Genomic DNA, 15,044 nt, shown 5'->3' with positions numbered 1-15,044 from the left:
GGTCTGAGAACTATTTGCTGACTAGCTTTGATCATCAGGCTTATTGACAGCTAATGTGTCACATGACTTTTGTTGATCTAATCCTTTTCGGTTTGTATTCTGTGCCTCAATTTACTATAGAATCACTTTCAATCTTCCCTGGCCAGAGAGGGCGAGTCTGGAGCGGTAAGCGGTAGTGAGCGGTGATTCCTCCACCTCTTTTGTACTTTAAGCACAGTGTCTCACTCTATGTAAGCATCAGTCACTCTCACATGCCGCCTCCTTTGCCGCCATCTTGATTCCATTCTTGTACGGCAGTCTATAATCTTAACAATGATTATAGTTGCATAAAACATTCATTGTGTGAAGTCCTAAGCAGATTTCGGCATTTGTGTCCTATTCTATGATTCATGTCATCTTTGTCGAAGGCTTGAAAAAATGTCCTGCCCCCTTGTGGCCTGTCAGTGTCACTGATGCTTCTTTCTCCATTATCGAAGAGAAGAGGGACTTACTCGCCACTTTTCTCCTAACCGCACAAAAAGCACTAACGTCCTTTTCCATCTAAAGCCGATTTGCTTCATAACATTTCCACTCTAGAATAGTAAATTATAGATGTCATAATGCAAACCATTTCCTCTCACACTTCTCAAGTACAAGTAGGCATTGTCATTCTAGACACATTACTGGTTTTATCCCAATTCGTGCTCATTTTTATCTACAAAATATTTGACGTTCACGGGGTGTGTGTGTGTGTGTGTGTGTGTGTGTGTGTGTGTGTGTGTGTGTGTGTAAATATTTTGTATGCTTTTTGCTTGCTGCAGTTTATTCATTTATGACAGATCTATTGACTAGTACCCATATTGTTTGCTGATGTACATGATATTCTTAAGATTATAAGTCCATTTATTCTAGATTTTTCTCTTACATCGCAATGTTTGCAGAGGTTTGTTTTATTTCCATTAAAATGTAGCTAAACGTTCCACAAACTTCTGACATGTCATAGTGACATGTCAGAAGTTTTGATTGGTGGGGGGGTCCGAACACGGAGACCCCCACCAATCGCTAGAACGAAGCAGCTGAAGTGCTCATGTGAGCGCGCAGCTGCTTCGTGTCTGTTTTGGCTTTTTCCGGAAATAAATGTATCGGTGTATGGACTCCCACTCGAGTGCTTCAGCTGCTTCGTTCTAGCGATTGGTGGGGGTCTCCGTGCTCGGACCCCCCCCCCCCACCACCAATCCAAACTTCTGACATGTCACTATGACATGTCAGAAGTTTGTTGAACGTTTAGCTACACTTTAAGTTATTATGTGGGATGTTTAAATAGGAACTACACTTTCATCAAACTTTTGATATGTTATAGAGACATGTCAAAAGTTTGAATCGGTGAAGATCCAGGTGCTGAGACCCCCACCATCGCTGAAACGTCTCTGACATATCAAAAGTTTGATGAATGTGTAGTTCCTATTTAAGTGGATCTGTCTGCTGAATAGGCATCTAACATAGCATACTCCTAGTAGCAAAAACAGCATAAAAAAATGTGTGCCGTTTCTACTAAAAGAAATGCTGAAAGACTACAGCGCACTCCTAGTTCTGGTGTATGAGTGAAGAGAGCGCGTCCCCTGCCTCTCCTTGCATTACCGTTTCCCATGTATACATGCATATACAGCAGCCTGTCAGGCACCGCTGAGAGGAGGGAGGAGCGCTCCCCTCATAAATACGGCGGACTCCTTTTTTTTTTTTTTGCCGCTTTGGCTATTAGGAATACAGACCTGCTGTTCTTACATAGGGCAACGTATTAGGCTAAAAGATCTGCTTCAAAGGGGGGTTTTCTACTTAGGGGTTGGCCAAGATTAGAGAAGCTTGTTTTTTTATTTTAGTTTTTGCTCTCCAGAAACAGCGCCACTTTTGTCCATGGGCTGTGTCTGTTGTGGTTTATCCCCATTGTAGTAAATGTAGCTGAGCTGTAGTACATGTGGCACTGTTTCTGGGGGGAAAAAAAATATCATTTAAACCACGTTATGGTTTTGTGAACGTGGGATTGGTAGGAGCCCTGAATGAGGTTGTCCCCGACCCCGTTATCCGTGGAGAGGACCCTTATTCCGTGGCTCATTGAAGTTCCCAGTGTTCCGGACCCCTACAAATCACACTTTTATGGCATGTCTACGTGATATGCCTGTGCTAATTGACCTGCCCATGAGTACCCCTCAAAGCTACAAGCAGGTAACCATCTTTTACTTACTAGTTGAAATGTTTTTCGCTGATAACGGTCAGGCATGCAAAAGCGCTTGCATGGACTCTCTCTAGAGACATAACCTGCTGTTTAATGCCATTTTTTGACTGCTGCATAAACTTCTCCTAACCACATTATTCTACACGCTGCTTCACTCATGACCAGCAATGCTTCTATCTCCTGCATGAGGGGTTTTTCTTTGTCTTTTTGTATTTGAATTAAATGAACCCCATCTTGTCTCCTCTGAATCCTACAGACATGTCAGTAGCAGTGACCGAGTGGGCAAACCATATCGAGGCGTAAAACCAGTGTTCAGTATTGGAGACGAAGAAGAATATGACACAGGTATAAAATATTTATTTGCAAAACCAACTTTTTGCTATAATATTAATGTATAGGGGAAATCCAGTTAAAAATAATCTTTCAACATGTCATAAGATCCCATTAGTAGAGTCTGTGCTTGGCCCACCACTGATTTTCAAGAATAAAACCTTTTGGTCTGCTCAGAGATTTCAGTTCTTTGGAAATCTGTAACACAACATTATAAGTAAATGATATATCGGGAGGAGTGACCGCAGCATATAACCACGGTCTTCCGTGTCCTCCAATGGATTCCGCAAGTAGGTGAGTAACAAAAAGTACCCAATTTTTTGCAAAATTCTTTTATGTGGAATAGCACAGAAGACTACACTATTCCCTACAGTTTAGAAGAAGGTATACTGATGTATAGTAGCCTGACAGAGGTCAGAAGGACACTCTTGGCCTCTGCCGGATGAATGCGGAGTCTATATGTACCTTTGGCATATGTGCTGGGAGTGGACACTGTGAATTTAGCCTTACTATTATGTATTCAAAAATGTGTCCAATAATGATCCGGTTGAAATATGAGAAATACAAACAAGTGGTAGACCGCTCTCGCCCATTAGGATCCATTATTAACAAGGGATCCAGCAGCCATGAAATAAGACAGACTGGCCTTTGCAAGAACAAGGATGAAAGACCCAGATAAGATCCTCAAATGTAATGATGTCTCTGACTACAAAGATGAGAATTGTCCAGGCCGCGGTTTTCTTCGTGTACCTCTATGGATGTGAAAGCTGGACAGCGAAGAAGAGGGAGAGGAAATGTATTGATGCCATTGAACTCTGGTTAGGGCTGGGCGATCGTGACCTAAAGCAAAATCCCGATTTATTGAACATGGAACCTCGATTGCGATTAATGAACGATTACGTAGGCCACACCCATTTTTGCATGTCACGCCCCTATTTTAATGCTACGCCACTGAATTAATATTTATCCCCTGAGCCTGCTGTATACTACTATATATAATATACCCCCTGACACTGCCCCCACACAGTATATTGCCCCCTGCTCTACCATTGGATTCAACTGTATCTGCATCCTGAAAATGCAGATACAGTTTAAACCAGGAAGAAGAAAAAATTAAAAAGTGAAATGCGCTGAATTTAGTTTTTTGTTATTTTATTTTTTATTTTTTTCGATTTTAATAGTCCAGCCCTAACTGTGGTGTTGGCGATGACTTTTAGGAGTGCTGTAGACCGTAAATTAAATCAAACCAATGGATCGTCAACCGAATTAGCCCTAGCCTTTCACTTGAAGCACAAATGTCCAGACTGATGCGGTCTTATTTTGGATATCATGAGAAGAGCAACTTTACTAGAAAAGACAACTATGCGTGGAAAAGTTGAAGAGAAAAAGAGGACGAGCAGCAACAAGGTGGTTGGATACAATGACCAGAATTATGAACATGACCCTGAAAATACTGAAGACTCAAACAGATGACCGGACCTTCAGAAGAAACACTATCCGTACGGTCGCCAGGAGTCAAAAACTACTAGACGGCACTTAATAAAATGAATGATCTGGTAGAAAGATGGCTGTACATGGCACCTAGTGACTTACATGTCATGTAGGTTAGGTCTGCACAGATATAACTTGCATTGGAGTCGTCCTGTAGAACTGGCCTTAAACTGTGACTCCATATTTGATTAATGGGGTTTCGGAGTTACTTACTGTTTAAGTTTCTGTCCCTTGCCACCCTTTATCCTGTATGTTGACCAGCCTAGGTGCATCACGTGACTTTGTTGTCCAATCACTGTAGGTTGTAGAGACGATACTTTGACCTATACAAGGTTCGGGTAGAGACTGGTGCAGGGGGCCATTTTTAATATGATTTTTTTTATAATCTAGAGCACTTTATATTCATTTTATTACATCCCTTCAGATGAGATTGACAGCTCCTCCATGTCTGATGATGACCGCAAGGAAATTGTTAACATTCAGACCTGGATAAACAAGCCTGACATCAAACATAATTTTTCCTGCCATGAAGTTAAAGAAAATGGTCATATGTTTCTCAGGTCTGTGATGAAAACTATTTTGTCTCCTTTTTATCTCGAGTAATATTCGGAATGTCGCACCTTTTTAAAATCTAAACACTTTTTCCCCTATTTCATTTTAAAGTCACCTTCTGATCACTGCAACCCATATGTATTGTTTGCGGGAGATCCAGTCTAGAAAAGGATTTGCTTACATACAATCGCGACAGGCGCTCAGCTCAGTCGTCAAGATTACGTCAAAAAAGAAACATCCGGAGCTGATCACGTTCAAGTATGGAAATAGCAGCGCCTCAGGAGTGGAAATATTAGCAGTGGAGAGGTAAGTGTTAAATCCTGATCACGTAATAGGGACACTTACATTATCTTTCTACTTTAGCAGACAACCTCCATCCTTCTAATGGCGTCACTACGGACTTTCAGCATTTCCCAAAAATCTGACCCATGGGAGCCCAACTTCTATAAGTCATAACAAATCTGTCCTCCTGATCTGTCTATGAAAATCTGTTCTCTATAGAGATTAATGTGCCCCAGTTGGATCACTAATGAACTGTGTTGTAAATTATAGCGTAAACTTTGTGTTCTGTTCCTTTTGAACCCCTTCCCGCCGCAGCCCTTTTTCAGATTATCATTTTAGTTTTTTCCTCCCCACCTTCCAAGAGCCATAACGTCTTTATTTTTCCGTCGATATAGTCCTATGAGGGTTTGTTTTTTGCGGAACGAGTTGTAGTTTTTCGTAGCACCATTTATTTTGCCATATAATGTACTAGGAAACGGGTGAAAAATTATTTGTGGGTTAGAAAATGAAAAAAACAGCGATTCCTCTGTTTTTTTGCGCGCCGTTTTTAAGGAATTCACTGTGCAATTAAAACAAGATGTTAACTTTATTCTCTGGGTCAATACGATTACGGCGATACCAAATATATATAGTTTTTTTCTATATTTTACTACTTTTACAAGTAAAAACCTAAGTGTAAAAAAGAAAATGTGTTTTGTGTCGCCAAATTCCGAGAGCCGTAACTTTTTTTTTTTTTTTTCCGTCGATTAAGTGGTATGAGGGCTTATTTTTTGCGGGATAAGCTGTAGTTTTTAACAATATCATTTTGGTGTACATGCGACGTTTTGCTCACTTTTTATTCCATTTTTTGTGGGAGATTAGGTGACCAAAAAATAGAGATTCTGGCGTTTACAATTTTTTTTTTTTTTTTTACGGCGTTCACCGTGCGGGTTAAATAATGATATATTGTAATAGTTCAGACTTTTACGGATGTGGCGATACCAGTTATGTTTATTTTTTTACTAGGGGGAAAATGGGAAAAGGTTTTTTTTTATGAACTTTAAATTTTTTATTATTATTTTACATAAAAAAACAAACTTAAACTCATTTTTACTTTTTTTTTTTTTATTCGTCCCCCTAGCGATCATTGGATCGCTTGCATGATATACTGCAATACTAATGTATTGCAGTATATCGTGATTCTGACTGTGCACAAAAATGGAAGACCTGGGGGCGTTGATTAGGCCCCCAGGCAGCCATAGCAACCATCGCCCCCCCATGATTGCGTTGCGGGGGGCGCGATGAGCTGTTATAGGGGGTCGCCCTCGTTACTCTGAAGTGTCGGCTGTCGCAAACCGCCGACACTGGCATCATAGTTACATAGTTACATAGTTAGTACGGCTGAAAAAAGACACATGTCCATCAAGTTCAACCAAGGGAAGGGAAAACGGAAGGAAAAATTTCTACACATAGGAGCTAATATTTTTTTGTTCTAGGAAATTATCTAACCCTTTTTTAAAGCCATCTACTGTCCCTGCTGTGACGGCTCCTGCGGTGACTATTCCATAGATTCACAGTTCTCACAGTAAAGAAGGCTTGTCGCCTCTGCAGGTTGAACCTTTCTTTTTCCAGACGGAGGGAGTGCCCCCTTGTTTTTTGAGGGGGTTTTACAAGGAACTGGATTTCACCATATTTTTTGTACGTGCCATTAATATATTTATATAGGTTAATCATGTCCCCCCTTAGTCGTCTTTTTTCAAGGCTAAATAGGTTTAGTTCTTTTAATCTTTCCTCATAACTTAAATTCTCCATGCCCCTTATTAGCTTCGTTGCTCTTCTTTGTATTTTTTCCAACTCCAGGGCATCCTTTCTATGAACTGGAGCCCAGAACTGAACTGCATATTCTAGATGAGGCCTCACTAATGCTTTGTAAAGTGGCAATATTACATCCCTGTCCCGCGAGTCCATGCCTCTTTTAATACACGACAATATCCTGCTGGCCTTTGAAGCAGCTGATTGACATTGCATGCTGTTATTGAGTTTATGATTTACAAGTACACCCAGATCCTTCTCAACAAGTGAATCCGCCAGTGTAGCTCCCCCTAGGACATATGATGCATGCAGGTTGTTCGTACCCAGATGCATAACTTTACATTTATCTACATTAAACTTCATCTGCCAAGTGGACGCCCAAACACTTAGTTTGTTTAAATCTGCCTGCAATTTATGAACATCTTCCATAGACTGAACTATATTACATAGCTTGGTGTCATCTGCAAAAATAGAAATAGTGCTATTAATCCCATCCTCTATATCATTAATAAATAAGTTGAATAATTGTGGTCCCAGCACTGAACCCTGGGGTACACCACTTATAACTGGGGACCATTCAGAGAAGGAATCATTGACCACAACTCTCTGGATACGGGCCTTGAGCCAATTCTCAATCCAATTACAAACTATACTATCTAAAACTATAGTCCTTAATTTACCCATTAGGCGTCTATGGGGGACAGTGTCAAATGACTTTGCAAAGTCCAAAACCACTAAATCCACAGCGGCCCCTCTGTCTAGGCTTCTGCTGACCTCTTCATAAAAACAGATTAGGTTAGTTTGACAACTTCTGTCCTTAGTAAAACCGTGCTGGCTGTCACTTATAATACTATTTATTGTCACATAATCCTGTATATAGTCCCTCAATAGCCCCTCAAACATTTTCCCCACGATGGATGTTAAGCTTACTGGTCTATAATTACCCGGGGAAGACCTAGAGCCCTTTTTGAAAATAGGCACCACATTTGCGCTGCGCCAGTCCCTTGGCACTATACCAGTCACTAGAGATTCTCTGAATATTATGAAAAGGGGGACAGAAATAACTGAACTAAGCTCTTTAAGAACTCTAGGGTGTAACCCATCTGGTCCCGGGGACTTGTGCACATTTATTTTATTTAATTTAGCTTGGACCATATCTACATTCATCCAATTCAGTATATCAACTGATATATTAACCCCTTAAGGACGCAGCCTAGTTTTGGCCTTAAGGCTCAGAGCCCATTTTTCAAATCTGACATATTTCACTTTATGTGGTAATAACGTCGGAATGCTTAAACCTACCCAAGCGATTCTGAGATTGTTTTCTCGTGACACATTGGGCTTCATGTTCGTGGTAAAATTTGGTCGATATATTCAGTGTTTATTGGTGAAAAATTGCAAAATGTAGAGAAAATTTTGAAAAAATTGCATTTTTCAGAATTTAAATGCATCTGCTTGTAAAACAGACGGTTATACCACCCAAAATAGTTACTAGTTCACATTTCCCATATGTCTACTTTAGATTGGCATCGTTTTTTTAACATTCTTTTATTTTTCTTGGACGTTGCAAGGCTTAGAACATAAACAGCAATTTCTCATATTTTTAAGAAAATTTCAAAAGCCTTTTTTTTAAGGTACCTCTTGAGTTCTGAAGTGGCTTTGTGGGGCCTATGTATTAGAAACCCTGATAAAACACCCCATTTTAAAAACTAGACCCCTCAAAGTATTCAAAACAGCAGTTAGAAAGTTTTTTAACCCTTCAGGCATTTCACAGGAATTAAAGCAAAGTGGAGGTGAAATTTGCAAATTTCATTTTTCTTGCTGAATTTCAATTTTATTCATTTTTTTTTCTGTAACACAGAAGGTTTTACCAGAGAAACACTACTAAATATGTATTGTCCAGATTCTGCAGTTTTTAGAAATGTCCCACATGTGGCCCTACTGCGCTCGTGGACTAAAACACAAGCCCTAGAAGCAAAGAAGCACCTAGTGGATTTTGAGTCCTCTTTTTTATTAGAATATATTTTAGGCAGCATGCCAGGTTTGAAGAGGTGTTGAGGTGTCAAAACAGTAGGAATCCCCCAATAGTGACCCCATTTTGGAAACTACACCCCTCAAGGAATTCATTTAGGGTTGTTGTTACCATTTTGACCGCACAGTTTTTTCACAGCACGTATTTGAATTGGGCTCTGAAATGAAAAAAATGTCATTTTTTCCAATAAAATGTCATTTGTGATCAAAATTTCTTATTTTCACAAGAAACAAAATACCCCATTTTGTTGCCCAATTTGTCCTTAGTGTGGCAATACCCCATTTGTGGTGATAAACTGCCGTTTGGGCCCATGGGAGGGCTCAGAAGGAAAGGAGCGCTATATGTTTGTTGGAGTCCAGATTTTGTTGGATTGGTTTTCGGGTGCCATGTCGCATTTGCAGAGCCTCAGAGGTATCAAAGCAATGGAAACCCACCAAAAGTGACCCCATTTTGGAAACTACACCCCTCAAGGAATTCATTTATGGTTGTTGTTAGCATTTTGACCACACAGTTTTTTCACAGCACCTATTTCAATTGGGCTGTGACATTAAAAAAATGACATTTTTTCCAATAAGATGTAATTTTTTACCAAAATTTCTTATTTTCACAGGGAACAAAATACTCAATTTTGTTGCCCAATTTCTCCTGAGTGCATCAATACCCCATTTGTGGCAATAAACTGCCGTTTGGGCCCATGGGAGGCCTCAGAAGGGAAGGAGCGCTGTGTGTTCTTTGGAGTACAGATTTTGCTGGTTTGGTTTTCGGGTGCCATGTCGCATTTGCAGAGCCCCAGAGGTATCAAAGCAATGGAAACCCACCAGAAGTGACCCCATTTTGGAAACTACACCCCTCAAGGAATTAATTTATGGGTAATGTGACCATTTAGACTCCATAGTTTCTTCACAGAACTAATTTGAATTGGGCTGGGAATTAAAAAAATATATATTTTTTCCAATAATATGTCATTTTAGCTCAAAAATTCTTATTTTCACAAGAAATAAAATACTCCATTCTGTTGCCCAATTTGTCCTGAGTGCGGCAATACCCCATTTGTGGCAATAAACTGCCGTTTGGGCCCATGGGAGGGCTCAGAAGGAAAGGAGCGCTGTGTGTTCTTTGGAGTCCAGATTTTGCTGGATTGGTTTTCGGGTGCCATGTCGCATTTGCAGAGCCCCAGAGGTATCAAAGCAATAGAAACCAACCACAAATGACCCCATTTTGGAAACTACACCCCTCAAGGACTTCAATTATGGGTGTTGTGACCATTTTGACCCCATAGTTTTTTCACAGAACTTATTTGAATTGGGCTGGGAATGAAAACAAAATTATTTTTTTCAAATAATATGTAGTTTTGGCTGAAAATTTCTTATTTTCACAAGAAACAAAATACCCCATTCTGTTGCGCAATTTGTTCTGAGGGCCGCAATACCCCATTTGTTGTGATAAACTGCCATTTGGGCCCATGGGAGGGCTCAGAAGGAAAGGACCACCATTTGGCCTACTGGGGATTTTCTAGTTCAAAGTCATGTATGCAGAAGCCCCTGAGGTACCAGAACAGTTGAAACCCCCAAGAAGTGACCCCGTTTTAAAAACTACACCCTTAAGGCATTCATCTACATGTGTAGTGAGCATTTTGACCGGAGACCTACACCCCATAAACTGTAATGTGGGTTCTCCCGGATATGGCAATACCCTACATGTGGCTGTTATCAGCTGCCTGGACACACAGCAGGGCCCAGAGGGGAAAGACGAGGGGGGATAAGCTGTGTGGAGTGCATCAGGGTAAGTAAAATTGGGGTAAATTATAAACCAAGGGATGTATGATAAATTTTAAAACACTTTCATACAGAGCTCTGGTTATTCGGGACACGTGTCACATTGATATATTGTGTCCTCCCTTACCCCCTCTTATAGCAGACTTTGCACCTCTTTTGACTTTTTCCCTTCTTGCCAGTTTGGGGAACTTCTCCTGGAAAGTGTTGCCCTGGTACGATGCGTGTGGGCTCGCTTCCAGAAGTACTGGGTGCCCCCCCTTCTTGGTCCCTAAAGATTAGGTTCTTGATAATCACCTCTTGAAATTCCAGGAAAGTTCCCGTCTGGCCTGCACATCGACGTAGCATGTACGCATTGTACAATGCCATCTGTATGATGTGCCCGGCCAGCTTCTTATACCACACCGCATGGCGCTGTAGGGCTTCAGGGCTTGATCTTACAAGTCCATCCCTCCCATGTACCTATTGTAGTCCAGGATGCAGTCTGGTTTGGGGGTGGCCTTTCTTTCATATATCCTAAACCTGTAGGTATACCCTGATGCACTCTCACAGCTTATACATCTTCACGCCATACCTTGCCCTCTTACCCGGCAGGTACTGGCGGAATTTAACCCTCACTTTAAAATGTACCAGGGACTCATCAATAGAAATACACTTCTCAGGGGTGTATGCTGGGGAAAACCGGGCACTGGAACGGTCTAATAGGGGTCTCCGTTTATACAAACGGTCAAAACTGGGGTCATCTCGGGGTGGGCACGGCTCATTATCAGTATAATGTAAGAAGCGAAGTATTGCCTCATTTATTTATTTTTTTAGGTTCCAGTTCAGTTCTGAAGTTGCTTTGAGGGGCCCATATATTAGAAACCCCTATCAAACACCCCATTTTAGAAACTAGACCCCTCAAAGTATCCACAACAGCATTTAGAAAGTTTATGAACCCTTTAGGTGTTTCACGGGAATTTAGAGCAAAGTAGAGGTGAAATTTAAATTATTTTTTTTGTCAGAAAATCCTCTTTATACCATTTTTTTTATAACACAAAAGGATTTATCAGAGAAACGCAACTTAATACGTATTGCCCAGATTCTGCAGTTTAGAGAAATATCCCACATGTTGCCCTCGGGCGGTAATGGACTGAAGCACCGGCCTCCGAAGCAAAGGAGCACCTAGTGGATTTTGAAGCATCTTTTTTATTAGGCACCATGTCCGGTTTGAAGAGGTCTTGTGGTGCCAAAACATTGGGAACCCCCCAAAAGTGACCCCAATTTGGAAACTAGACCCCTTGAGGAATCCATTGTAGTTTTCTTGGGGTGCATGCGGCTTTTTGATCAGTTTTTATTCTATTTTTAGGTGGCCTGGTGACTAAAAAACAGCAATTGTACGATTGTTTTTTTTTTCGTTTTTTTTTACAGCGTTCACCGTGCGCTATAAATGACATATTCACTTTATTCTGCGTGGCGATGCGATTACGGCGATACCAGATGTTTATAGTTTTTTTTAATGTCTTATGGCGTTTGCACAATAAAATACGTTTTGTAAAAAATCATTCACTTTTTGTGTTACCTTATTCTAAGAGCCAGAACGTTTTTATTTTTCAATCAATAAAGCCGTGCGAGGACTTATTTTTTGCGTAACGAACTGTAGTTTCGATCAGTACCATTTTTCGGTACATGCGACTTTTTGATCTCTTTTTATTCCATTTTTTGGGAGGTGAAGTGACCAAAGAATTGTGATTGTGGTTCGGTTTATTATTTTTTTTTTTTACGGCGTTCACCGTGCGGGATAAATAATGAAATAGTTTTGTAGTTCAGGCCGTTACGGACGCGGCGATACCAATTATATATAGTTTATTTGTTTGTTTATATATTTTTATTAATAATAAAGGACTGATAAGGGAAAAAGGGGGATTTTTACTTTTAATACTTTTAAAACTTTTATTTTCTTATTTTTACACTACTTTTTTTAACTTTTTTTTTACTTTATTACTTTGTCCCACTAGGGGACATGAGGGCAGGAGGCCCTGATCGCTATTCTAATACACTGCACTACATGCGTAGTGCAGTGTATTAGAACTGTCAGCTACTCACTGACAGCAAGCATAGTGGGTCCTGACGTTGTCAGGACCCACTAGGCTTCCGTCTATGGCATCGCCGGACGCCATTGTTTGGTGTCCGGTTGCCATAGTCACCATCGCCGGCCGCTATCGCGTAGCAGGCCGGCGATGGCAGCTTAACCCCTAAAAAGCCGCGATCTCTATAGAACGCGGCTTTTAAGGGGTTAATCAGCGGGGACACAGCGATCGGTCCCCGCTGTAGGAGCTGTGACAGCTGCTGAACAAGACAGCAGCGTCACAGCTCCTGTATGTGTCGGGAGGACGGCCGAATCGGCCGTTACTCCCGTGACGTACTATTACGTCATGGAGCGCGAACGATACAGCTGCCATGACGTAATAGTACGTCAAGGAGCGGGAAGGGGTTAACAGCACTGGCATCGGCTACATCAGCTGCTCTTTCTTCTGTTGTATATACAGAGCTAAAGAACCCATTTAGTAACTCTGCCTTCTCTTGATCCCCTTCTCCGTGAGCCCGTTCCATACTTCCTCTACCTGACTTTGGCGTATGGATACGTCAAATGTCGGGAAGGGGTTAAAGAGGCTCTGTCACCACATTATAAGTGCCCTATATTGTACATGATGTGATCGGCGCTGTAATGTAGATTGCAGAAGTGTTTTTTATTTAGAAAAACGATAATTTTTGACACAGTTATGACCCATATTAGATTTATACTACTGAGTTTCTTAATGAACAACTGGGCGTGTTTTACTTTTTGGCCAAGTGGGCGTTCTGGAGAGAAGTGCATGACGCTGACCAATCAGTGACCAATCAGCGTCATACACTTCTCCCCATTCATTTACACTGCACATAGCCATATAGCTATATTGCTATGTGCAGCCACATAAACACACTATAACGTTACTGCAGTGTCCTGACCATGAATATACATTACCTCCAGCCGGGACGTGATGTGTATTCATTGTCAGGACACTTGAGTAACATTAGTGTGTGTGTATGTGGCTGCACATAGTGATCTAATAAGATCACTATATGCCATGTAAATGAATGGAGAGAAGTGTATGACGCTGATTGGTCAGCGTCATACACTCCTGTGTACAACGCCCACTTGGTCAAAAAGTAAAACACGCCCAGTTGTTCATGAAGAAAGTCATTAGCATAAAGCTAATATGGGTCATAACTCCGTCAAAATCATCGTTTTTCTAAATAAAAAACACTGCTGTAATCTACATTACCGCGCCGATCATATTATGTACATTATAGGCCACTTATAATGTGGTGACAGAACCTCTTTAAGCTGTCCATACACTTTAGATGTATGCAGGCCATACCCGCTGACCATCTAATGTGTATGGCGGAATCCCGACACTCCCCCCAACTGCTCATGTTGGGAGAGAGATGGTGTGGTCATGTTGAATTTCAACATACCCGAACCTTTTGTTCATTAGTAGATAAACCGCTGCCAATGGAGTCTGGCAGAACTTTTCTCCCTATTGAAAACGCGCTTAGCCAAACCGAGCGTGCACGTGTATGGGGGAATCGGGAGGAATAGCTGTCGGCCGAACGATCGTTCAACGGACAGCTATGTAAAGTGTATGGCCGGCTTTACTTCTCTTTTTATGTTTACTCTTTATGGTTAAAAGCTTAGTACAGTAAAAAAAATAGTGTAGTACCGTGTTAGCCAGAAACAATATGAAATGTCAAATACTTTTGTGTAAAAAAATACAAAAGTATAATAGGTATGATACCTTTATTGGCTAACCATAAAAGTTCTATATGCAGCTTTCAGAGCACAGAGGCCCCTTCTTCAGGCAAGTTTACAAATGAATGACGGAGAAAAAAAAAATCACAACATTTAGATGTTGCACAAAGACAATTAGTATATGAGGTGATACATCATTAAGATAAGCCGGGGCAATAAAACTGAGGTTATAGGGGTGATGACTTATAAGGATCTGTCGTCAGTCTGATGAGGGATGTGATGTGTGTCAATGTAGTGGCTCATAAATCCTGGTGTTATATTGAGGCCTTGTGTCAATGACTGGAATTTTATCATCAGCCTAAATTCCCAAATTTTTCTTTCTCTGTTGTTTTTTAAATGACCCTTCAGAATTAGAACCTTTAAATCTGCCAAACTGATCAGGTCCAGAGAAGTGTGGTTAAAAGCTTGAATACATTTACAATCTCCAAAACAATATAGATCTTTACACATATACAGCCTTTAATCTGGCACTTTATGGTTAACCCCTTCAGGACTGGGCCTGTTTTGGCCTTCTGGACGAAGCTGATTTTTCAAATCTGACATGTGTCCCTTTATGTGGTAATAACTCCGGAATGCTTTTGCCTATCCAAGTGATTCTGAGATTTTCTCATGACACATTGTACTTTATGTTAGGGAAAAAATGTGGTCGATAAATTCAATATTTATTTGTAAAAAACACCAAGATTTGAAGAAAATTTTCAAAAATTAGCATTTTTCTAAATTTAAATGTATCTGCTTGTAAAACAGATAGTA

The 15,044-nt window shown here is 40.7% G+C and overlaps 1 protein-coding gene across 2 annotated transcripts in view; it reads left to right on the top strand.

The window, feature by feature from the left end:
• Positions 1 to 15,044, top strand: part of TBC1D23 (TBC1 domain family member 23) — a 47,447-nt gene that overhangs the window by 26,624 nt on the left and 5,779 nt on the right. The window contains exons 15-18 of one of the 2 annotated variants that reach the window (XM_075854435.1): positions 121 to 165; positions 2,466 to 2,554; positions 4,455 to 4,590; positions 4,694 to 4,888. In XM_075854435.1, coding sequence (XP_075710550.1) covers positions 121 to 165; positions 2,466 to 2,554; positions 4,455 to 4,590; positions 4,694 to 4,888 — 465 coding nt within the window. The remainder of the gene's footprint in view (positions 1 to 120; positions 166 to 2,465; positions 2,555 to 4,454; positions 4,591 to 4,693; positions 4,889 to 15,044) is intronic. The other variant, XM_075854436.1, reaches the window with a different exon arrangement.

This window comes from Rhinoderma darwinii, chromosome 2 (genome assembly GCF_050947455.1).
Source record: "Rhinoderma darwinii isolate aRhiDar2 chromosome 2, aRhiDar2.hap1, whole genome shotgun sequence".
Lineage (NCBI taxonomy): Eukaryota > Metazoa > Chordata > Amphibia > Anura > Rhinodermatidae > Rhinoderma > Rhinoderma darwinii.
This window is presented reverse-complemented; position numbering and strand designations above follow the sequence as displayed.